Consider the following 26,784-nt stretch of genomic DNA (forward strand, 5'->3'; position numbering starts at 1 on the left):
TCTAATATATTAAGGATAAAGTGTAATGCAACTTCTATTGGTCATTAAAACTGTTTTACAAAACACTGTCCTGCCCTGTTTAAACAGCACTTTGCATATTTTTTAGTGTGTGTCTTGCAATTGGTACTGTTTAAGTGGTTTGTATTTTTTTTTTTTTTTCACTGATGGAATGAACCTAAACTAGCATAGGTGTCATGATTGCTTGAGCCTCTCACACTGGGGTGGTAGAAGTTCAAGGGTGACTTTCATGTTGCGTTCTTTCTTGGCTGAGCATCTACAAAGCATCTACATAGGAGGTCCCGATACAGTCTTTGATTATGGGACCTCCTTCTGTACATTATTCTTCTTTATAACCTGTAATCTATAATGAAAAAATCAATTTCAATTTCAAAAAAGAAAGAAAGGCAGTCATTCCAAAGAAAATTAGAGCGACAAACGTCCCCCACCTCTTCACAGGGAGCATTATGACAGTGTGAAGAATAATTTTCTCTATGAACAAAAGTTGCTTAAAATTCATATTGGTTCTGCGAGTAAATCTGACACTTTTTTTTAAGGGTGTTCGAAGCAGTATTCTGTTGCTTTGCCAGTGCCAGCACCAGTTGATACTAATAAAGTTACTAACATTTGTCTACATTTTAATAAAAGTTTAAAAAATGTAGACAGAGGAAGAAGGAAACTTATTAGCATTAGGTGAGCTGCATACTTGCTTTAACTAACAGCTTTTTAAATATTCATATTGGAGAACTGCCTTCTTACTAAAGCTCAAATCTTGAGGGAAGATTGTATCTCGTGGCCTATTTTTTATGAGAACAATAGACTCTCTTCAACGCAAATTATGTTGATGTGAATTCTTTGGTAAGTTAAACAGTCCAGGGGCATTCACATAGTTTCTGTGGATAAAGTTCACTTCTCCTGAGCCTCCTGAGCCTTTTACTACTCAGATGCTGCTGACAGCTGAATATTTTTTTTTTTCCAAAACATAGCGGCTTGAACGGGAGATGCTGCAACAGCTTGAGATGCAAGAGGAAGGCACCTCGGAGATAAAAGAGACATACACATCGCTCCAGCAGGAGGTAGACATCAAGACCAAGAAGCTCAGAAAGGTTGGCATGGCTTCACTCACTCCTAGCATTTTGTGTGCAACACAACACCTTTATGAAAGGAAACACGCAAGCGTGTGGCCGGCGGCTGGGAAAGGCTCGACGGCTACTAGGGGCAGCTACCGGGGGCTGGAATAACTTCAAAAGCCAAACCATATCCACGGTCGAGTACAGAAAGCTCAAAGTGACATGTAGGTAACTGCTAGCACCTCTCAAGTTTCAAGCATCCATTTAGTGGTGGCTCCATAGGCAGCCACTGAGGATCGCAGGTCATGCATTCATGTGTTCCTTTCATAAAGGCTCTCTGTGTATGACAGATATTTCTATTAAACTGTGTCCTTCTTTTTCCTTGCTGCTGCAAAAAACAAATAAACCACAAAACTACACAGCTGTTTGCAAAGCTGCAGTCAGTGAAGACCGAAATTCAGGACCTCCAGGAGGAACACTCGAAGGACCGGCGTCAGCTCGAGCAGACTCAAAACTTGCTGACCAAGGAACTCAAACTCAAGTGAGTGCCACCAGAAGTGACAGAGGAACACAGTAGTTCGGTTGAATGTCTACAAGGACATACAGCAAAATCCCATCATAAGGAAGTTGTAGCGGGAGCCAAAACTGCTTCATTTTATCTATAACCCATATAACACTCAGTTATTAATGAGGTTTGATTTCAGTTGAAGAAGAAATGCTGCCATCTCAATTCAGTTGTTTCAGCTGAAACCTGTCTCCGCCACTGAGACTACACATATTTTGCCGAGATTTCTGCGATGGAAGAGGATCACATTTGTTTGGGATAAAGAAAGCGCGAAAAGTGTTGCATTAATTACTTTCCCATTATGAACAGAAAGGTGCAAATTAAATTTAACGGAATTGTGGGTGTTCTTAAAAATTTAAAGTCTTTTCCTACTTTTTTTATTTTATAGCCTCACTTAGTTCCTTTAATACACTACTGGGGGGGGGGGGCTTTTATATTCAGCATATTAAAGCGATTTGACAATGTTTTTAACCAATTCTTAACCATGGGCTTCTCTGCTAAGCACAGACTTCTAACTAGAATTTCACTCAATATTGCATTAAAGTTTTCCAGCTTTGTTCATTCCAAAGATTACAAAAACTTCATGTTTGACTTTGATCTTTGTCTTATTAACTAAGGGCAAGAGCTTGACCATTGTATAGCGGCATGGTATCTTGAACAACAATGTCACGTCAACTTTCATCACTGTAGTGTGCCAGGTCGCCTTTGAAATAATTTTAACATTTCTTTGCTTACATTCTGCAGGTACCTCATCATAGAAAACTTCATCCCACCTGAAGAGAAAGTAAAAATTCTTTCACGAGTTGTCTACGATGAAGATGAAGATCAGTGGTCCTTGTTGCCACTATCTGAAGTTCCTGGGTATGCCTCTACACATTTTTATTATTAGCAGTCCAATTACGTAGTGATATGCTAATCGTACACATCTTTTTTGACCAATGAAAGATTGGCTAGAGCAGCTGCTCTTAGATTGTTCTGTTAACAGCGTGGGAGCTGTTACTATACTAATTACATGTTAATTATTCATTTTATGCAATCACCCATCAAGAGCAGCTCACTGCTGCAAAGGAAGCTCGGACGGGTTAATCAGCGAGAAAGCATTGCATTAAAGTGTGCTACTACTTGGGTGTACGAGAATTTCTTGAATTCATGAAACTAGACTTCCACATAACTGATTTTCTAATTCATTTATGTAGTCCTTAATGTTGTGCCCATGCTACGGGTGTATTCCATTTACACAGGTGGATTACTTGATGAGAAGGAGGTTACTTGAACAACTAATTGCACTGTAAAGACAGCATGGTGACAAACAGTGCAAAAGAAGGATGTGGACTTCGAAAACAGACATAGAAAAGAGATATAACAAGCACTGTTATGTGCATTTCTTTTCGAAGTCCACGTCCTTCTTTGGGTTGTTGATCCATCAACATGCAACATTACCAAGCTGCCCAACTTGCCACTCTTTTCACTGAAGACAGCTAAGCAATGAAGTTCAATACAACAAGCATGAATATAACGGATGTATGTCATGAAGTAAATATAAAATTCTGTTTCCCACGCTTTGAACCTAGCAAACTTTCAAAACATTTTTTTTTTTCTGCACGAAATAGCCCATGAACAGGAGATACCTTAAAGTCCGTGACATTACGTTTAGATACCAGCGTTGAGGTGTAGGCATGCTATTCGAAAAGTTTAACTTTAGCCATCATTTTCTCTGCTAGTAAATAATGACTCCTAAGCACTTATTCCGAGTTGTGACTGTGAAAGCAATAATGTCCATTTGAACGCCGCAGAGCGGTCCTTCGAGTTATGAGCTCCTCGTGGGCGAGCGAGCGCATTGAGGCATTTGGCACATTTCGATTTGGCCTTACCAAGGCACAGTTAGAACGCAGGCGAGAGCTTGCACGGACAACGAACATTCGGATAACACAGGTCTCCGAGAGCAAGAGCAAGGGTGACGTGGTGTTGCAGCGACGCCCTCTCCCATCATGCAATACTGCGGCAGCAGCTGTTCCCTTTCGCCCGCTCCACTCCGTCGAGGCACGAGCCTGAAACACAAGCGTGCAAGGCGTGCTTTTGACGTGGCTTCACAGTCGGTGGGAAGTTTCACTGCTACAGACGCCGCCGGCTATTCCACTCAATAGGATATTCGATGCTTTCACATTAAAAACTTCATCAGTTTAAAGAAATTTACTGTTCCTCTTTAATGTCCCTTTAAGAAAGCACCAAGGCTGCTGTGCTTGCTTTTCAGGGCTATGGAACCACTGAGACCACCTTCGGCCAAGTCGAGCCTCAAGTCAAAGGTAATACTGTGTTTTTGGGGCAAGGATGTTATCTTTCAAAGAAGATAGTCTGTATAATGTTCACGATAGAAACCTGAGCCAGTCGATCAACATTCATGATGGATAAAGTAAAAAGGACAGGCACTTGTTCTACTTCCTTTTGTGTTACCCAATCTGTTTGCGTTGTCCGTTGCAAGTGCGATAGACAGTTCTAGCTGAGCATTGCTTATGGTCCACTCTGCATACATAGCCTTTCACTTGCTTTTTCAGACATATTTTGGAGGTGGTAAGTGATGACACACTGAAACAAAGTGTTGTTTTGTTGCTCACTGTTGACACATGAATCAATACATGGCGTATAAATGTAGTTTCAGAACTGTTTTAACTAAAAAAATCTGGCCACATGCAGAGGTACGAGAGAAGAAATTGAGAGGAAAGAGGGTGAGATTAGCTTGCACAAGGAACATCTGGCTATCCTACACTGGGGTGTTTCTCAATTGCTTGTGGCAGGCTTAGGCTGTGTGAAATTGTGCCAGTGTAACAACAGTGAAAATGCACTAATACTACTAGGAATGGTTTATAATGAATACAACACTTGATTTCGATGAACGGCAAGTGGCAAGCACGCTCGGAAATTGGCAAATCTAAGCTTACTACGACCACTTGTCCTCATCTGTTCCATGTGTCCTTGTGTATATTATTCACGCTGAGTTTTCCAGTTAACATGAGAGACCGACCAGCCCAACAGTTAGTCCTTCTAAGCTTACTAGCCAAGTCTATCGGTCATGTGTCTAAATATGTTATGACCTTCACTATGAATAAATGAGAGAAGAAAGTGAACTGAGGGTCTCGATTTTGTTAATCATGGCAAGATAAAGCCAACGGACAATGAGGCCAAGGAAAGCATTGGGGAAATTAGCTGCAGTTGAATCTGGCAGGTCTCAAACCTGGTAGCGTTGATGTCATTAGGTAATGTGCGAGGGTTTATTAGTCACCTGCATATTCACCTAAGATCACATGTTACGTGATGCCATCGGGAAAAAATGAATGTTCCACATCCGCCCACCATGGCTCTGAGTGGCGCTGAGTAACACTTCTAGGGCTAATCTAGTAAACATAAATACCCAAGTAAGTTGACAGATCGATAGCCATCGCCGTAGTACAATCTGGTAGTGCAACGCATGCTTAATGTGGAGGTTGTGGGTCTGGCTCCCACCTCTGACAAGTTATCTTTTCATCCACTTTCATTTCCCTTTTCTTGATTAGGTATTTTATACATTTCAATTTCAACTACAGATAATTTCCCGAATACTCTACTTGGCCTCACTGTCTGTTGGCTTTATATGGTCACAATGAACAAAATTGAGCCCCTTGGTTGACCTTCTTATCTCATATATATATATATATCCAGCACATTCAGGGCATTTTCCAACTTCGAACCAACACATGTTGCCAGCAACAGCAACTCAGACGAAGAGCAAGTTGTACAACAAAGCTCATCATCTCTCTTTTTTTGTTTGTGTGTCATCACACATTCCAGAGCAATCACCGCATAGGTTCAAAATTGTACAACACTACTCACGGCACATGTGTGCAACATGGTTAGGCACGCCTGCCTCACCGCTGCATTTGCGAAAGTGTCCACGAAATTTGCAACACTATAGAAAGTGTGTTTCTTTGATCCCACGAAGAAATGATAGCAGTGATAATTTTGCAAAAGCCGTCACCGACAACAAAGTAAAACAACACGGGGCAGAATTTACGTTTTACTCCATTGTGCTGCTTTTAATTGAAGCGCTAGCTTGGCCAATTCTGTGAAAATAATGCTGCAGGGTGAGCCCATCCTACAGGTGGAACTGGACATGCCCGTGAGAACAACACGAGACTACAATGCCCCCGCATTGTCACCACATCTCAAGGCTGTCCTGGACGATGCGCTGAAGGAAGAGGAGGACCTTGACATAGATGCCAGGTGAGTGAAGCCACAAGATTCAGAGAGTGACTCTCCTTGACCTATAAAGTGGTACTAAAAGCAACCAGTAAACCAATCTAGAATGTCAGAAAACCCTTCTACCTTCTAGAAAGCGCGCAGTTTTCTTTTTATGCCACTAGATGACTTATGGTACGTTCGACTGGTTGGTTTCGAGTGTTCTGGAATGCTCTCACAGTATGCCTAGTCAAGATTGAGCCCTCAAAATACGCTCGCCTAGTTTGTTCAGAGTTCCACGCTTCAGGTTGCTGCCGCACCTGTGCTGCAGACAGCACAAACAGTGCTGTGTCGAGAGATAGCATCTGTCATTCACTCTGCAAGAAAACCTAGTGAAAGCTGCTTAACTGCATTTTATTTGATGTTGAAAGGTAATGTAATTAACTTTTTAACTATGGTTGACCAATTTACCAATTAACAACAGGACATTATACATCACAGGAGCCAGTGCTGGAATTTCACAGTAGCTGTGACAATTCTCTCAGCAAAAGTAATGCAGTGCACACCTTGGCTCACTAATCTATGACATTAGCTTTACTTTTAGTCTTCTCCTAATTTCTTTGCAAATATTTAAAGGAATATCAAAAGCATTTTTATTGTAACTGATGTTTAAGTGTTACATACAACATAGGTTTTTATGAAAACCCATCTTTCGTGACATTTTCACAAGTGGCCTACAACACACAAAAGAAGAGGCCCCAATTTTCACACTTGCATTGCAATGCATATCCGAACATTAAACGTCATATGCACAAATTATTTATAAAGCTAGGACCTGGATGGAACCACCAAATACTGAGCTCACAAATGAAAAGTTGCATACATTAGCTTAGTTTTAATACCTTTATAAGAGGTCTAATCATCTTTAAAGAAAACAGATGTTCTTTTTGAGCATGCGTTCCTTTGCTGTTTCTTCTGGTTATTAACAACTGGGCATCTACACAAATATATTTTCAAATGCGAAGATGTTGAATAATAAAATATGAGCTATTCTCTGAAGTTCACTGAAATGACCATTCCTTCTGTTCACCTGTACGTTTTAACCAGGCACCGTGCCCTTCTCTCCACAGTCTAAGCATCTTTCAACTGCACGGCGAACCGAGACAATACCGGAGAGAGAAAAGTCATCGCTCTAGGTGCAGTTAATACTCCTACTCTATGCACGTAGCGCAGTAATTATATGCACCAATGCCGCACCACTACACACTGTCAGTCATTTTTAAATGAAACAAGCTTTCCTGCACAATGCTACCTATGCACGAATGCAAATAAATTTTGTTATTTATAGTGTAGAAAAAACACGCACAAGGAACAGCATGCAATGACAAGAGTGCTGTGTCATTCTCCTTTATCTTATCTGCACATTTTTGTCACTGTACATTTTGCACTTATTCTAACTCACCCAGTACTATATATTCGTCAAATGAATTTTGGTTGTGCATACTAATCTTTCTTTCTTAAATTTTAGTCATTTCAGGTCAAAGGCTTGCTTCCGTAGACAGTGGAAAAGTGCACTAGAAGTCTGTGCCTTACTTAATGAAACCAGTTAGTCACCCAACCAGGCATTGAATGCTCAGCACTGTTTTTAAACCAGACATTTCACTTTGGTCTGTCTTCTTTATGATATGTTTGTTTAAAGTATCGAGAAGATTCCAGAAAATTCTGATTTTATAACATGCAGTTGTTCCGCTTGGCAAAGTTTAAAGTTGTGCAAGCTTGCGTTTCTTTTTTGATTACTAACAGAACTTGACAGTATTAAATCAAGTTGGGCCCTTATTTCTAGCATTAATAGCGAGATGTTATAAGCAAATGTCTAATACGTCCTTCATCTTAGTGCTGAGTTCTTTTTTGTTACTATGAATCCAATCCAAGTAGCCCAATTTTCGGTCTTAATTCCACTGAACATACAAAATAAAGGTGTATTCACAGATGCAGAGCCAACTAAGAGAGCTAGTGGCCTGTAGCATTCATCGTGCTTAAACACACTGCTCAGCTGCAAACCCCGTGTGTGTGAAATCCCTAGGCCATGTGTTTGCGCTGTTTCTTTTCCCTAAATTCAGCTTCTGCAACCAGCGATCTGTTACTTTAAATTGCGAAGCCCAAAACGATTCACAACATGCATACGCGCAGGTCAAAATCAGCACGCCATCGCCTTCAACAGCAGCCGTTAGAGTTGGCTTCTGAGGCCTCGTCGTCGTCGACAGCGAGCAGCTGCTACCCGGAGTCAAGAGGGCTAGTGCCCAAGTGAATGTCAGAGCCCCTACAGGATCCACAGAAGACGGCCACTTTCCTACTGCTAGTGCAACTCCTGCTCTTCTTTGCTGCTTGCCTAGAGTGCTCGCTGCGTAGATGAAACTGCAATGTCGCGACAGCGGAACCCGTCACGGCTTAGCATGCATTGTGATAGAAGAACCTGTCACGGCTTAGCATGCGTCGAAGGGAGTGAAAAACTAGTTGCCATACGATGACATGAAGCACCGAGGCAAAGGTCCATGTATCCAGCTTTCGATCATAGAAACCAAACTGCAGCTAGTTTCCAGATGCGAGCAAACTAGCCTGCATCAAAGATGAACAAAGCTTTTTTTTTATATATATATAGGGAAATGTAAGAGAGTGAGACGGCTAAAACTTCCCTGTCGAAGCTACAGCACATAGGGACGCGCCGTGCAATTACAGAGGCAGCGCAGTAAATTTTTTTAGAAAAGCTACCGCCACGAAGTGCAGATTTGCAAGAATAAATAAGTGTCAAACTGCAGACACTTCACGTTTTCGTCACGAGCGTGACGAAAGCGCTGCAACTTGTGATGCAGTTACCTACTACGGAGGCAGCAACATGAGGTGTCACACCATGAGCGTTTCCTGCGTGTCTCTTGTGCAGCAGTGTTTACTTGGTCAGTTTCAGAAATAAGGATGAAAAATTGTAGAAGGCTGTCTCATTTTATATAAATCTGCATAATGAGGCCATAACAAGACATGTTCCCACTAACAAAAAACCACACTCTTTGTGCTAAAGATGTTGCATTATGTTTTGATGTCTGACATGGCTGTCAAAACCCCATTGGGTGAAGTGCCAGCAAGACACACCTCTGTGACTGTGCGCCCGATACATTGTTTTCCTTGAAAAGATTGTTCTGAACCGTTTGCTTGCCGCACAACATTAATTGTGAGAAAAAGGCGTGCACTAAAACGGTGATCTGCATTGTGGTCGAAACATTCCAGAGTTACGAGCGTGCTATGGTTTTGTGACACCAGCAAAAGCCTATTGCACAAAACCTTTGTGTGCGGCATTTTTTTATCGGAATTCCCATTAAGAGGTGGTGATGTATACAGCTACCAGTGTGGTCTCTTGTGTGTGTTTTAAGCGTGTAAGCATTGATGTACAGATTACCGCTGTTCTTTTCTAAAAGGAGAAGGTATTGCGTATTTCTTAAAAAAGAAAAAAAAGTCTTTATATTAAGAGATTTTCTATATCGAACCAGTATAATGCATTCCGCAGTTTAGTGCCTCGCTGTGTTTAGTGATGCAAGTCGTGATTTAACTGTGCTGTTTGATGCCTGATGGTAATATTGACCAGGCCATGCGTCTGTGGCGTGAATGTTGACGAGCAAAAGTTTTGGATCACCAGCACTCTCCTTCTGCATGAACTCATCGGGTGCAAGCAAAACTAATTTATAAAAGACGCCGCGTTGCGTGCATTCAGTTGCCTGGGTGCACAAAACATGGTCATTCACATTGCCAGCCACAGTCCAGTCCCCTATCTTTTGACAGAACCCATTCCGTTTATTCACTGCATGTTATAGCACGAATACCCTCTTCTCCGTGTACAGTGTAAATGCAAGCTACAGCTCGAGATTTGTGATGGTTAATTAAGCAGCTGGTGTTTGTACTTACAGCAGCATGCTGCATTGTGTACTGCTAATCTTGTGCAAGTGTAGTGTGTTCTCGAGAATTCTGCTATGCTTAAAGAGTTTGAAGAAAGGTGAAAGTAACAGCACATTTGACTTCAAAGAAGAAAAAAAAACTTTTATCGAACTTGTAGGAGCACAGGCTTTCTAAGGCTGGTTTAGGCTTCGCTTTGGTACTGCTCATATCAATTTTTCTGCTGCGGCGAAGCTTGAGCTGTGATAAGCAGCTGCCAAAGGCAAGAGATAAGCATGTTATATGTAGAACTAAGTAGCAGTTACTAGAAGTATGTGCATGCCTCAACGATGGTTCTCGTAGCCACTTTACAGCACTGTACTTGGTTAAAGTGTTTAACAAACCATGCTCAGATTTACCCCTTGTAGAAAAAGGTGATGCATAATGAACGTCCCGTTCATTATGTAGGCCATGAAGGTAGGCAAAAGGACATTCAAATTTATTCTAACCTGCAAAATTTTACAGACAACAGGATCTGAGAAAATGTTGAATTTACAAACAGCTTGTGGCTGTAGCCAGTAAAATCGTGTAACACCATGGCAAAATGGTAACTGTCCCTTAAGTGCAATAATGTGGTGCTGGTGATATACTAGCACAGGCTGGAAATCCAGACACCAGGCTGTGTTTCAAGGCTGCGGAGATTATCAGCTTTTCACTCCGGTCTCGTGGCACATAAACTTTTGTAGTTGACTGTACAACTACTGTGCTGTGCTTCCTGTCCGACTTTTCCCACATCAACCAAACCTCTACATTTGAAGGCAAAGAATCTCTGCAGCCTCGCCATGCGTCTGGGCATGCCTGACTGGACTTTTTTTACACTGTCACAGGCAGTTAAAAAGTGATTGATTGGAAATCCAGGTTAATGTGGAATTGGGAATGTATGCTTGTCTCGGCTTTAATCGCCAATTAATCATTTCCACAACTGATGTAAATGATCGCCAATCTTCTAAAGAGCAAGGGGAAAGAAAGCTCCAATGTAGATCATGGTGTAATGCCCACTTATCCGAATGTCACCATCTTTTTTTTGCCTACACTAGTTGGCCCTGTCTATTAGCCCACTTTTTTCTATGCCCGAAACTGAACTTTAGCAACAATGAGGCCAAGAGTCGAAGTTGGTTAGGTAACGTGGCTCTTTATTGTGAGTGTTCATGTGTAAAGCAGTGTGCCGTGTAAGATTAAGGTTGGAAACAAGTGCTTACCAGTTGCCTTTTTGTTTGAGTTGGACAAAAGACTTTGCGTGTGCGCAAAACTGTTTTGTGACAAGTGCCGATTACCTACCGAGAAGAAGCTTGGTCACACCACGCACTCGTCCTTTTGCCACGAGCGAAACTCGGTGATAACACATTGCACGTGCAACCACTTGCACAAGTGTACCGCATTAAATATATCCCAGCGTTGGCAGCTTATGAGAAATGTACCTTGTACACACTGCAACAGCCCAGCCATTTAGCTGCTGAGCACAAAGTCACAGTTTCAATTCCCAGCTGCATTCTAATTGAGGTGGAATGTAACAAGTGCAGAATGATAGCGTACTTATATTTAGGTCTGTGTTTAAGAGCCCTCATAGCGTACTTTTAGTGCCTTTTTCTTTTTCAGTTCTTTTTACCTTCCTTCACAAGACTGAATGCAGCTGTGCTGTTGCCGCTTGGATCGACCATTTGGCATGATGGATGACGACAAAGGCAGTGGAATCGGAAAAACAATACGAACAAGATGTGGCTCTACAATAGCAAAAATTAATATGGGGCATTGTGGGGCAATGCCAAACAAACGTTATGGTGTTTCTCAAAGCCCAGGCATAGCTATCAAATGTGTAACTTCATTGACTATAATATTATTAATTAAAGGCAACTTTCATCACTTCACATTTTTGCCAGCAGTGCTTGAACGAGTATATTGCAGTCCTTACTCATTTCCGTTAGCATCCACCCTTCAGGATTCAGACATGCATTCCATTCAGCGGTAGCAGTTGAGGGCTTACTGTCAGTGGAGCTACAGTATGAGTCAGCATTAAACACTAAAGGCAACGATTAAGTCAAGCTAAATTGATTGGCTAGTTCTCCAAGATGTCGAAGCACTTTTAGTGAGAGCGCAGTATTATAGAATGTGCAGAAATAAAAAAAAAGCGTAAACAATTGGCAGTACTGGTGCCGCCACTGTGAATATGCAAAATAATCTGGCTAAAGACATCTTATGCATCATTTAAATCTGGTAAATGGTAGTCAACCATTGATGACAAAGTGACAGTTGCTTTTTGAACACACGAAATAACTCTGCTAGTGGTGCCCACATTGCATTCTCCAGTGACAGCTCTCTCATAGTAGGGAAACTCAATCTCGAAGGCTGTGCTTTTGCATACTTCAGCTGCCAGAAGTAACATCGTGACTGCCACCCTATGTAGGGCTCTCCTACTCAAAGCGGCTAGTAGTGCCTGCCGGAGCACAGCCTCAGAGATTGTTGGTGCATTGTGGAATACCTCAACTGTGCAAACGCGTCTGGTACACGTCCTTCTGCTTTCTCTGGCAAATTAAGTTGAGCGAGACGTGTGCCGTCTTCAAAAGCAGTTTTTCACAGCGTTTTAAGTGATCCCTTGGTGCAGACGTAACACTCAAGGATTGACAGCACCACAATCTGCAAGTTTAGCTTGACTTGACATCTGTGCCGTTAGCGATCGTTGAAGAAAATGAAGGACTGCAGTGTCTTCGTTAGCACTATGCAAGTTTAAATATGGACGGCAAGCAACTAGCCCCACTTTCTAGCTTTAGAAAATGACTTGCAACACTCTTAAGAAACTAACCCTAATGTCAGTGATGTTTTGTGTGATAATGTGAGCTCAGGAACGTCGACAGTTTATGCAGGCCATTTTAATTTTGGTCTCTCGGTGCCACTGTATTGAAAATGCTGGGTGTTTGTATGAATTAGTGTGAACGTTGTGCAGTGCTGCCACATTTAGCACTGCATATACATACTGATGTGTTGCTGAAGGGATCTGTGGGCATGGCCGCGTTAACGTTTGCAGATTCGCTGCAAGACCCATGTGTAAATGCTGCAGATAGAAATCTGCATTAAAGGGAAACTGAAGACACTTTCCAACGTTCCTAGCTTAACATGCATGTAGTGATATGAAACAGACTCTAGTTGTTTATCACACCACCAGTTGCCCTGTATCTAGCTTTAAAATATGTGCTGCCACCCCACCCTGCTCATTTAGTCCGCACCCTCCGTATTTCGCTGCAAACAGAAACTCCTGTCTATGATCGGCTAACAAGCTTTGTCGTGATACACCTGTAAGGTCATCGTTATTTCAGTGTAGTTAACAAAGTTTCAGAAACTGGATATGGGATTTGATTCAACTTCGTCACCGTGAGCTCGAGGATGAAGGCCCTTTCCAGAAATGTCGAGCTGCATCACGCGACTCCATCCTACACCTTTCAATTTCCTAATCTTGTCGTGCCACCCAGTTCTTTGTCACCTTCAACTACATTTCCTTTCCTTTCCTCCAGCATACCATCTGTTACAGAAACGAGTTCTCTTAATCGAGCATAGTTTTCTTTTCCCTCTATGCCATTATGTGACCTGCCCAAATCCACTTCTTAGTATCAACTAATTTGAGCCTTCATCTATGCTGTTGTTGCCTCTCAGTGTCATGTCTATCGTTTTCCTTTGTATCGCTCGTTGGATGGCCCTCAGCTTCCTTGTTATCCTTCTGCTTTCTCTGCTAGTTGTTGCCACGTGGGATGTAGACGAAAAATAGAGGCGGGCCAAAAGCTTTTGCATATGGTTTGTCTGCAAAGAACTTCAGCTTCCCTGATGGTGAAAACATCTAAGATGATGGCACCTGAAGTCCGTAATTAAGGTTGTCTGTATGAGAGCAAATAATTTTACCGCGCGTTTCGGGTTTTGTACTCTCTGTGCATTAAGATTTGTGTGAGAAGCTTCCCACAACCTCCACATGCTCATTCCTCCTGTGCAAGGTGTACAGTTACCCACAAATGTTTACAGGACTCGGGCAAATGCGCAACAAATGTTAATTTTCGGTCCATTAGAGCATGGCACTTTTTATTTAATGGATCACTGTGTACATCGCAAAAATTACTACAGACCTAGGCTGAATTCAACACTATGTGCCCAAGCTTCCCGAGAACTCACCTTCTTTGCAAATGCCATGTCCTGTAAATTTCTGTGGCTGATATTACACATTGATACTGTCACTTCAGCCTTCGTATAAACGTATGCTATCAACGCAGTTTGCATCGTCTCTTTGTTGTGGTGAAGGTTTGTTATATGCAAACCAGTGTTTTTTATACTTGGGCACCTTTGTTAGCACATATGGCAGCTGGACTGTTGATAACTGTGGGCCTTTCATTACTTCTTTTTTCCCTTCCTTGAAAGCTGAAGAGCAAGTGTTGATGTCAACATGCAAAGTATTTGTTTCTAGTCTGTTGACTGTAAGTGATATTTTTGTATACACTGTTTTACTAATTTGTGGGTATTTATTAACACCGGCTAACAGCGCATGCCTTTTGACGTACTTCCTTTTTCATTATTTCATGAAAGAGTTTATTTTTACTTGGTGTGCATTGCCCTTTCATTTGTGATGGGGGTGAAAAATAAAGACACAAGGCCATGATGCCACACAGTATATATGTGTTTGTGAACTGTTTTTGCCACTGCTGCTGCAAACTGCACCTTTTGGGCTGAGGTGTTGTTGAAGCTTAGTCTAGTGAAACAAAAACGCACTTAAACCTGTTTACTATAACAAAGAGGCTTATGCACACGCTTATGGGCTTATGCGGGGAGGGTCACGTAAACTTATCGTGACTTTCCTGATTTAATCATTTTTGACAGGTGGCAAATCATGCCGAAACTGACGACGAAGTGGCACCTGCTCTGTACCGTCGGTGCCGGTTACGTGTGGAGCGCTGATCAAGTCACGCAACGTGCAGTCCTTTAATTCGTTGCGCAGACTGGACTTAGGATAATCCACCTGCCATAAAGGAGGGAAAGCCCTCCTGCATATTGGAGGAAAACTGTAAAGCAAGACTTTCTATGCAATAAGCAGAAGATTGCTATGAAGTGGGTCCAATTTTAAACTGAGAAACTCACTAGGTATTCAGTACAACAGAGCAGCACTAAATTTATTAGTTTCAGAAGAACAAAAGCACTTTATTCTATTCAACGGAAATTCTATTGATAAAAAATATTTTCCAGACCTTTATAGACTACTAGTGAGGTGTAAAGGTGCTGGTACAATAATTTGGCGCTCCCTTTAATAAATGTAGACCGTAGTGTATATCTATCGTGATTTCTATGAACCTAAGTTACTTATAGCTTGCTACATTCTTGTTATGCTATGTGGACACCCACATATGTGCAGCATGGTACATATTTTCTTGCCCAAAATATGTAAGCATTAAATTTTGTGAAAATATTTGATATTTCATATATGGCGTTTTTTCTTGATTCGATTTAATATTCGATTATAAATCTACCATTCGCTATTTGCACATCCCTACTGAGAAGTCCAATTAACAGCGGCAAAATGAACAAATTCAAAAATTTTTCATGCTTGAACTGTTTTCTGTAAAGTCCTTTTGCTTTTTGCTCTTTCTATTGCTGTTCGTAGAGGTTAAGCATCTTTCTTGACCTCGATGGACAGCACCATGTAATTCCCACATGGTGCCACGCTGAATAGATGATGCAGAATGCTTAATACGGGGTGGCAACATGACAATCGGGAATGGAGGGCTTCGCAAACAGAAGGAGCATCGGCCACTAAAAGGTTAAAAATGAAACGGATGCGTGCCTAGGGAGGCGGTAGCGCCATTTCCTGAATTTGTGTTTTCAAGGTTTTAAGAACCGGTGCATGCCTGAGAGGCATTAATCAACCGAAGCAGCATGCTTTCGCGTTCTAAATAAATGATTTGTCCGTCCACAGCAGAGCGTGGTTTTTCGCGGAGACTCTCCAGTGTTTTAGAATTAAGCAAAATGTCACGTTATCCGAGGCCGAGTTAACAGGAGTTCGCGGGGCTACAAATTCTGTCGCCTAGGAATTTCATGGAAAATTGATTTCCCCCAAATGAGAACCACACAGCCGGGTGTCACAATTTGTTGGTTGTTGGTTAATACATAACGAAAGTGCAGGACAAGTAGAGAATGTACATGGAATGCTGGATATTTTCCAAGCTAATAAACATATCATGAGGACAGAAATAACACACAAAGGCACTGCCTTTCCTTCCAAGAGAGAGAGAGAGAGAACATTTTTCTTCTGAGAAACGCATTCGCATCTCTCTCATAGCTTAATGCCCCACTTGGATGGATGCCATTTTTTTTATTTTATGGAACTTCCACCACCTTGTGGGCTTCCTCAGAACTGATTTACCATATTCAGTGTCCATAGCTTCGAGTCATCAATTGATTCACCATCACACTGATCTGCTAGCCTCTTGGGCAGCTCAGGTGGCTGAGCGACCAACCCTGAAAGGCGTTGATCCTGTGTTTGATCCTCAGGTTAGGATGAATTTTTTTCAACTGTAAGCTTTCATCACGAGAATGCTCTGTGGGTATCCTTTGTGAATTCATGCTACTCATGGGTGAATGATAATTTGTCCTTTTCAAGGTGCTGCCTTCACGCCCTGTTAATTTGTGCAGCAATTAGTACTTACCTTTTATGAACATGCCAGCTAGCCTGGGCACTATGGAACGTACACAGTGGCCTTAAAGCATTGTATTGCTATACTGTGCAAGCCATTAGAAAAAATATTCAGTCTCTTTCTATAATGCTACCTATCCAGACTTATTAAAGGTTACTAAGGTCATTCTTATTTACAAAAATGAGGGCCATAATTTGTTAGAAAGCTACCATCACACATCTGTCAATTTGCCTAAACACCATTTTTAAAAAACTTATCACCAAATGAATCACTTCATTTCTTGAAGCTGAATACATTTTCTCTTATTGCCAGCATGGTTTTCAAGGTATAAGATGCCCACTTGGACAACAACAAAAGTGTCCTAGGCATATTTCTAGATGTGTAAAAAGCATTTGACTCTGTGGATCATGACGTATTGCTAAACAAGTGCTATGGCTTTCGAGGTCCTACTCTTGAATTTTTTCCGCAGCTATTTCAATGATGTAAAACAACTAGCTGCCATTGCCGACACCAAATCCGACATTGTTTCAGGTGTCCCACAAGGCTCAGTAATGGGGCCAATATTTCTTTTTCTTTATTTGTAAACGATCCTCCTAATGCCTTAAACAACTTCTCTGCTGTCATGTATGCAGACGACACTGTTTTACTTTGTGCACTAGACTTCTTGGCCAAAACATTCCACGAGGTTAATAATGAACTTCCAAACGCTAACCAGGGAAAACAGGGAGAAGGTGGGAGATGGAAATTCAAGACGATGAGCAAAACATGAACAAGGTGAAAGCAGGAGCCTGCTTTCACCTTGTTCTCGTTTCGCTCAGCGTCTGAAGTGTGAACCAGTGCTTTATGTTAAATAAGCCAATTATGAATACCAACAAAACTAAATATATTCTATTTACTTTCATAGAATGCGTCCCTAAGAGAATGTCATTAGCTTTCTCTAAACCACAATGCAACTTCGGCAGGCAAGTTCTATTCACTACTTGCGTGTCACGCTATATATGAACATCTTCAGCGGAAGCCTTGCACTGCATCGCTCTGCAAAAAGTTAAGCAAAGCTTGTTTTATTCTTTGCAAATGCTATTATTACTGCAAAAGTGCCATATTGAGAGCAATTTACTTTAGCATACTCCATAGCCATCTATCCTACTGTATAGCATCTTGGGTTCACAAGTACATTTCACATAAGAGCGTATTGTACTTATTCAGAAAAGGGCATTGTGATTTATGACTTTTACTGATTACAATGTTAAATCAATGCCATTGTTTGAAAGTCTAAATATACTGCCTTTCAATTTATTACTGAGTTTTAAGACAACGATAAGTACTCATAATAACGAAACCACTAACTGCCTTTCCTGTACTCCAGAAGCAATACACGCAGCACACTTAAGGTAAACTTTTTCTTGCCAAAAATTTATGACGTATATGGAAGGAGGAGGTTAAATAGCACTACGGCACTCCTGTGGAACAACTTACCATCAGAAGTAAAACAAGCCAAAATTGTTTCACTATCACTGAAATACCGTTATCACTCACTACTATTATCTGTACAGGATATTCATTTCACTGGTGTAGTTCACATCAAAAATCAAATCAAATCAAACTTATTTTACATCCATACATGATGTAGGCAGCACAGACAAAAAGCCAAAATCAATTTGGCTTGACAAGTGTCTGCGCCCCTTTCAAAATTTGTGTACAGAATAAAGAAAAACAAGAATTAGCAACAGCAGTCGGACATTGTTAGGTAGCATTATACAATGGTAAGAGAGAAATATAAATGTACGCAATGAAAAAAAGAATATGTTATTCAAGCAGTTTAATACATGGACAATCATCATTGTTGCAGAGGGAAAAAACTCGAAACACCAATCAGGTATTGTTAGTTAGCATTTCAACTATGACGAGAGGTATCTAAATATACGCAGTGAAGAAGTGTAATCAAAGCAATGTAATACAATTACATTCATCAGTTTCAGAAACATAAGGAATGAAGTAAGTTAGTAGACACCAAGTGAACCTAAGGATGGTAATGAGTAGGAAAGCAGCCGGGTACCATAATTTGTGCATGTTCAGGTTACGAACCAGGTCGCATTATGGCGAGTATTGTATTTTTTATGCTTTTGGAAAAGTTGGGTAGCTGTTCAATAAAGTGACTTCCTCAGGTACCGTTGCAAGAGTAATTCATTGAACAGTAAGTTTACAGGACAAACTTGAAGTTTCTTAAAAAGGGGTTCAGTGTGTTCGTCATAGGCTGAGTTGCTATTAGCACGCACATCCTCTTTTTGTAGTAGAGATAGCTTAGTAATGTTTGACCCTTTAGTGTTGCCCCAGACAAGGCGACTATATTTTAGGTGAGAGTGTTATAGACTAATAGCTTGACGGAAGTGGGCAGAGAAAAGCGTACTTTTGCAAGGGCAGCCACGACGCCTGCAAGTTTACCGGTGAGCAGGTCGAAATGTTTATTCCATGTTAAATGTTCGTCAAAAATGACGCAAAGGCATTTAACCGAGGAGGCTATATCCAGAGGCGAGTTTCCTATAATTATGCGGTCAGTAATATTAGCCCTGGGATTTTTAGGTTGAAATAGAATGGCTTTCATTTTGTTTGTGTTTATGGCTAATGAGTTTAGTTGACACCATCTATTAAGCTGATTTAATGCCGAGTTTGCACAAGTCACAAGTTCCCTACAGCTGGCAGACCTGAGTAATAATGTGGTATCGTCGGCACAGATAATATATTTGGCCGCTGAAGTAATGTTTGTTACGTTGTTAATATAAATATTAAATAATGGAGGCCCAAGAATGCTCACCCTGAGGCACCCCACATGTTACTGATTTAAGATTTGATGTATGGTTTCTTATTACAACCATTTGACATCGATACTCCAGATAGCTCCTTATTATACTTAAAAATACACCTTTAAAGCCATAGGTTTCGAGCTTTCCCATTAATGTTTCATGGTTAATACGATCGAAAGCCTTGGAGAAATCTATGAACACTCCTAGTGTTAATAACTTCTTTTTGGGTTAAGAGTGCTATTTCTATTGAGCGTCCTTTCGTGAAGCCAAACTGGTCATCGGTAAGGATGCTATGTTTCTCACAGAACAAAACCATTCTAACATTAATTTTTCAGTGCATTTAAAAAAGATCAGTAAGATCAATATTAGCCTGTAATTCGATAATACGTTCTTACCACCACCTTGAAAAATAACAGGTACTTTCGCTACTTGAATTGCTTTCGGAAATGTACCATTTGACAACGCGAGGTTAAATACATACTCTAATACCAGAATGATTATAACTAGGGCATATTTAATAGGACGAATTTGTAAGCCATCAACATCAGTGCTTCTACTGTTTCAATAAGTTATGAATGCATTATATATCTCCCGAGCACTGGTAGGTGTTAGAAATTCACTGACAGGATTATTAGGTGCAAGATCGTCTAGGCTAGCAGGATGGTGGGGCTGTTTATAAGAGAAGTAATCATTAAACAAGTTTACTAATAAAGAACCGGACTTTGGTGTGCCATTTAGGATTATTTCTTGAGGTTGCTCCACAGTCTGGTTTACTCTCCCTTGTATGCCATTTAGCCTTTGCCAGATGAGATCGTTATGTTTCATTACATTTGAACTGAATACATTGTGCATAATATTCGTTTTAGCCTCTCTAAGGATAGGTGTTCATTTGTTTCTAAAAAGATTTGAAACTTTGGAAGTCATTTGCATCTCTCGTTTGTAAAATTCCTAGTTATTTTTTTGTTTTATTTGAGAAAAGGCTTTTTTCATCCAAGGATTTCGAATTTTTCTGTCGCGTATTCTTGTTTGATTACAAAAATGTCTGATGTAACTGGATTTAAATAGATGCAAGAGCTATAGGCTAATTCAGGATTAACCTTGTATATTTCCGACCAGTCAATGTTCAGTATATCACTTCAGAATTGTTCTAGTGAGATAGGATTGACATCTCGAAATGAGACTTGCTCTTCCTTATCAGACGATTCTTTATTGCTTGTCGTTTCAGGTGTATAGTTATGTATAAATTCCTTTCTGTAGGCTTCTCGTAGCAATTAGTGGAAGTACCCTGCCTTTTGTTTATAAATGCACATTTTTGTATATATGATTTATTTATACTTTGCCATGTTGCCACTGCAATGGTGAATACCAGCTAGCATGGGTCTCAACTAGCTTTGAGGTAGGGGCCCAGAAGTTGTGTACATTTCCTAGAAACTCTTCCTATGTTTAATAAAAGAGCTTGAACCAACTTCTGTTGAATGGAGCAGCTGACCTTTGTTTTAACACTGTCATATACTGCATCTACTTGTATATAATACATACATATATATACACACGACTTATAGAGGCACACTAAACCTACATTATCACTGGGGTAAACTGGTTGCAAGCGGTGGTTAACAGAATTGCATGCAAGGAATTCTTGCATTATACCAGCCTTAATAAAGTTAAAGTATTCTTTTGAAACTTTTTATTCATTTGGTGGGAATACCTTAGAGAAAATATTTGAAAAAAAAAAGAAGTCTTTTTAAACTTTTTGTCGTAGCCTTAAGGACTGCATCCAAATGAGACGTCACAAATTTAATTTTCTTGTATATCAGCCATTTCGGTGCCAGGCAAGTTTTCAAAATTTGATAGGTTGAGCCTCCGCTTCTTTCAGAATGCAGTGGTCCTTCAATAAAAAGCAGTAACAGATCTCCATGCAAACACTGCCAAAATCCACAACTTGACGAGCCGGTGCGGGGAACTTCAGGAGAGCATCAGCACCCAGACTTAGTTTTTTTTTGTGCCTTATCAGCCTTCCGAAGCTTCCTCATAACAGTAAAATGGGAATTATTGCCACCTGTGATCCGCAACATACTAACACAACCTAATTCACCATTTTTCTTTACCATCTTTCACTAAAGGTTGTCAGCCAGACATGCAATCTAACAAACAATTATTTATTTGAAGCGAAATATTGCTCTCTATGTGCATATATTCAAATTGTACAGCCAGATAGCTTGGCACCACGACAGCATAATAGCGTTTACTGATATCGAGGGCCAAGGTAAAAAAGGAACTTCAGTAAGGGTATTTCTTGTTTGAATGAAACAGAAAACAAAGTCGTTTTCCAAAAACAGGTACTGGCAAGCCATAACCATATAAACAGGAACTTGCAGCAATTTCTTGTGACAATTATACTTTGTAAGGGGCTGCAGGTACTGGGAGAAAGGATGCCAGCATTGACGCTAAGCCTCCTCTTAGCATGCACTTGCGGCTAGCGTTTGCTTGTCAGTTACAACCTCAACAAACCCGCAGTTCCTATGTGAGCCATGGGAAGAGATAGTGGCTGGGGTAAAGATTAATTGCGCCTGCTCTAAACACACGTGCGAGAGAAATATTCTCATCTATACAAGGTGGTAGGCTCTTTTTATGCCCCAAATTCAAAATGTAGATCAAACTACTACAAGATGGTGCGTTTTACTTTGACGCGGAGGAACGCTAGCACAGGGTGGCATATGAAAATGCTGCACAGAACTGTCCAAATTAATGAGCATTTGTTTTTATCTGACAGCTCACACCTGTAATGCTGAATACACTTAACAGGCAAAATGCAGCCTGGGCACACCACGAAAATTATAACACAGCTGCAGGTATTTCAGCAGAGCCACCCAGCAGTGAAGGTACTTAACGCACACGCAGGGGTGTAGCATGTTTATTTATCACTGAAGAAGTCTGGAGTCATCCTGTCAGCCTCCAGCGATGCAGCCTGGGAGATAACGGGCAGAGCAATTAAGCAACAGTGGAGAGTTAGTTTGTTGCACAATGGCAATGGCTCATTGCACAGTCATAGCAGAAAGATCTTTGGCGGATACTAGTACTAGCACCTTTCCGGGGCAACCGCCTGAACAAGCACGAAGACTAGCTGCTTCTGCTGAACTTTAAGAAAAAGTTAGCATGGATTGGCAAGCCAGGAAAGACGCAGAAAGTACCACCTGCACAAAAACGCTTAGTCACCATTGCAGTTCAATTTAAATACAATCACAGACTAAAGTGATTTAGTGCTCCTCTTTATTGATATAGCACCTGAAGGTTCCCCCCCCCCCCCCAACGCAAAAATAAAAACCTACTACTGTAAAACCTGAGTGATTTGACCTCCGCTAATTCGGAAAGTCTGATAATTCGCACTCGTCCTTTGGTCCCAGCAGGTATATGTATTATTTAATGGAATGAAACTCGTTAATTCAGACCTATTTGGTCGCACATCGGTTCATTTGGACAACTCTCTGAGCTCGGCGAGTGCCGCAAATGTGCAGCACAAAGGAGCAATAACGGCGTTAGCATCCATCGCAACGGCATTAGCATCCATCGCAACGAAGCGGCAGAGTTCGCATCGCCATACTCATCAGTGGAAATCATACGTAAATGACAGCAATGCCAGAACGCTTTCGTACATTTGAAGCCTTTATTCTTGAGTTTACCACAGCGCATAGCACTGCATTGGCCGCGTGGCTTCACGGCTGCGTAATCGCCATCCACGATTGCGTCAATAGTGGCCGCAATTTCGTCCGCAGTGATTGCGGCAAACAGTAGATTCGTTTAGTTTCGTTTTGACTCAGTGCGGGCATTGGCCATGCGCCTTCAGACCGTCGCCACCCAGCGGCCGCAGTTTCGCCCATGGCAGTTGCAGCGAATTGTTTTGATTCGGTGCAAAGCTGTCAAATATAAGAGCACCGTCTACATCGCGATGTGCGCGCGATAGTGAAGAGCCTGTATCGGATGACGACTCACACCGCAGCCACACTAGAGGAAGTCGCGAGGCCTTTGCCACTGCCAATCATTCACGCAATGACGAGAATTGCAGCTTCCTCACTGCTTTTGTGCAAGATATAATCAGGATTTGCAGATTCACTCAGTAAAAAATATGTTGACGTAGTACGCACTTTGTTGTTTTCTTGACACCTTTGATAATTTAATTCAGTTAATTCCAAAATTTTTTCACGGTTCTGTGAAATCCAAATTAACAAGGTTTTACTGTATATACGTGCCAACAGAGAAGTCGAGATGAAACAAACACACATATTTTATTTCCATGTTAGAGGTTTGTTAAGTGTGTTGAATAACTTAAATTCTGAAGCCACAATATGATTATGACCCATGCTGTAGGAATGGGCTCTGGATTAATTACTTTTGGTCAGCTGTAAGAGCAGGACAAAATGCGCGAGCTTGGTAAATCAATGCCACATTCCTTTCTGCATTCAGCACATTTCATGCATGTAGTACTAGAATGTGGGAAACACATTAGGGCAAATTAAATTACCAGTTTATTTCTCAAGTAAGACAAAAAGTAAACAAGAGGAGGTTGAATATAAGCACAACATAAGTGCAGATTCCTACACATAGCACATAGTTTTTAGATTGCAATGACCTCTTCAGTGTCTTCACTGTCCCAAATTTAGCCTGCTTCAAGAACTTGTGTTAATGAACTCATTCGAAACAAGCACTGTAATTTCATTCATGTATGCTGTTTTTTGTTTCTTTTTATTGATGCCCTCATCTCGTGTTTTGAACTTTGAAACTTTTCCAAGAACAGAATATCTTTTTGCAAGATTTGAAGCAACGTTTGTAAAACCATAGCATGACACCACATTCGTAAACTTTAAAAAAACTGAGGTAGTTGGTAGGTACGCTCACAACCTATGTAGCTTGTACTTTATACCCCAGTCACACGGGTACTTTCACAGTCCTTTGAGCCAAAGATCCTTTACTTCAAGGCGAGCCTTGCGCGCATCTGACAGCAGAAAAAAATAATTAAATAAAACCATAAAAAAGTATGAAACTTTTACCTCTTGAAAACAAGCTTATAAGTACTGAATACTATTACTGAATTACTAAACACTTTCGGGACACCCGCAATCTCCATCATGACCGCGCTGGTACAGCAGCACCGTGCCGGTGCAGCTGACGGCCTGTCGTCAGCAGCAACATCGACACAACACGGGTACTATGTGCGATTTGGTTAGCGGCTGCTAGGCATCCCAGTCTCCTCGGCATTTTTCTGCGCATCTTCTTCCCTCGTCACTTTTGTGTCGTAGCTCATCTTCACAATCGTTGCTTTGAAAAAAGGCGAAAACTCTAAAGGGCAACAACGAATAATCGACGCTAACATGCGGTGTACAAAGCGGTATACATGGTGGCCATCATTATAATAGATACATCTGTATTCGGTAAAGTAATGCCTTTACTACGCATGCATTTTCTTTTGATGTTTCTATGTATTAGGAAAAATAAATATTGCTGAAAAAAATATGACAAATTTATTATAAGACGCATTTGGGCCGTATTTTTTTTATTACTTTTGAGGCGATGGCAGCGCTAATGATACATTGCGGTTTCTGTTAAAAGCTTGAATGGAGACCATCCAGGGAGATCGTGTAGCACCGACACATATCCCTTGAACTAATGTGCCTTTGAAAGCTCAATGTTCCTTAACTTCAAAGGACCTTTGGCATGCTCGTGCGACTGAGGTATTATGCTACTTCAACAGTATCAACAATGAAACAAACACTTAGGGCAACTCACACTATCTTAACCTCCTGGCTTCCCTCTCAGACTCGAGCAGGGTCAGGATGTCGCCTTCACGGACTGGGCCCTTGACGTTGCGGATGATGGACCGGTTAGACTCGTCCAGGAACTCGACACGGACCTGTGCAAGCCACCATTAATACCCTTAATCAGTTCTAGTATTCCTGGGCCGCTATTTTGTAGCGATGCCTTATGCCTTATTCTGTGCTATTCTTATCATCCACCACACACGGCCGCCTGATCCCGTTGATAATGTGGGCAGACCGTCGCTCTGACCACTGGCCAAGCGCGAAAAGCCTGAAAAAGCATAGAATCGGAAAAGGCATCGCTACAAAATACCGGCCCTGCCTGCTACACCAAAGCATAAATAAGAGAATGAAAAATAAACAAATTTTAACCCTGTATGCTCGCTTTATCTGATATTCTGCACGAAGTTTGACACCACAAAAGTGTGACTGAAGCATGGGAAGCATAATGTATGGCCTATAGTAAGGCTTTTGATAGACAGGAGCGAGTTCAGCAAACCAACTGATTATTATTTACTATACTATAACAGTTCTAACTCATAATATTCAATGCACGCAAATGTATTCTGCAAGGACAGAAACAAAAGGTAACCAAGTTGTTCCAATTTTCCTTCATGCGAAATTGTGTTTGGGAATTACAGGGTTATAGCGTCATGAGCTGAAGTACGCAAGAATCTTTTCGTTAAAACAAAAGTTTAATGAACCAGCCTGCTCATAACTGCTCCTGCGCTGTTTAATTGAAGCACCATGTCAGGCACAAATCGTTTTTAGGTACGATAAATACTGCTGGCCACAACGGTACTGTCCTTTGAGACGGGATGAGCTAGGTGAGTAGTATTTTCGTGAAGCCGACACCACACTAGATCTACACCAGTGCCGCCGACGTAACTTAGAAAAATGCTGTTGGTGAAGTGGTGCGACGACTGTGGTGCTGAATGTTCCACAAAGGTTCTTACAAGCGTGCATAAGACGTGATCATGCGGCGAAAAATCTTCTAACTGGAACGCCTTTATAACCACGAACTGCACAAGTGCAACGAGCGCAAAGCATACCAGGCAAAGGGGTGAGCGGTTGACGGAACGAACAACTAAAATGGGTTCAAATTCTGCAGAGAACTCACCTGGGTACACTGCCCCTGGGATCCGGTACGGCCTAAGACCTTGGTCACCTGCAAAAGCGTGAAGAAACAAGACTGTCACAACGGAGCACGAGCCATGTGGCGCAAAACATGTTCGTTCAACATCACGCGCAGTTAAGCCTAACAGTTCGCTTCAACACAGAAGTTATAGACAGGCTAAGGTAGGGAAAGTGCGCATGGTAACATTCTAAGCCACGAAACGGAACAATTAACAGGACTTTCATTTCATTTGAACATATGCAGGAGGGACAAGAAGCCCAATTATACTCACACGTGCCAATTTGACTTTATCCATGTCGGCGGCTGGCAAGCGAAAGGAAGAAAGCCTCAGCCGTAGACGCGTCCAACGTTCTAGCCACCGGTGGTTTCAACGACTACCAACAGGCGACGCTACAACAACATTACTGTTACCTTACCTCAAACAAATTCTATATTAAGCTATAAATATATATTTATTAAAACATGTAAAAATGTCAAATGTAATTATCAAAAAATTTTTTCCTACAAAACTACAGCATCAACATTAAATGTCATTGCGATCTAAGTCGAGTAGTTTTTAC

General features: G+C 41.2%; 1 protein-coding gene across 2 annotated transcripts in view; it reads left to right on the top strand.

Moving 5' to 3' along the window:
- The window catches only part of Klp68D (kinesin-like protein 68D), a 33,660-nt gene extending 19,199 nt beyond the window's left edge, over positions 1–14,461 (top strand). The window contains exons 16-22 of one of the 2 annotated variants that reach the window (XM_050167929.3): positions 984–1,103; positions 1,490–1,608; positions 2,377–2,493; positions 3,884–3,935; positions 5,747–5,886; positions 6,972–7,037; positions 8,032–14,461. In XM_050167929.3, the coding sequence (XP_050023886.2) occupies positions 984–1,103; positions 1,490–1,608; positions 2,377–2,493; positions 3,884–3,935; positions 5,747–5,886; positions 6,972–7,037; positions 8,032–8,149 (732 nt within the window). In that variant the 3' untranslated portion in view covers positions 8,150–14,461. The remainder of the gene's footprint in view (positions 1–983; positions 1,104–1,489; positions 1,609–2,376; positions 2,494–3,883; positions 3,936–5,746; positions 5,887–6,971; positions 7,038–8,031) is intronic. The other variant, XM_072285304.1, reaches the window with a different exon arrangement.
- Positions 14,462–26,784: the final 12,323 nt, after the last annotated feature.

Source organism: Dermacentor andersoni, chromosome 11 (assembly GCF_023375885.2).
Source record: "Dermacentor andersoni chromosome 11, qqDerAnde1_hic_scaffold, whole genome shotgun sequence".
NCBI classification, from domain to species: domain Eukaryota; kingdom Metazoa; phylum Arthropoda; class Arachnida; order Ixodida; family Ixodidae; genus Dermacentor; species Dermacentor andersoni.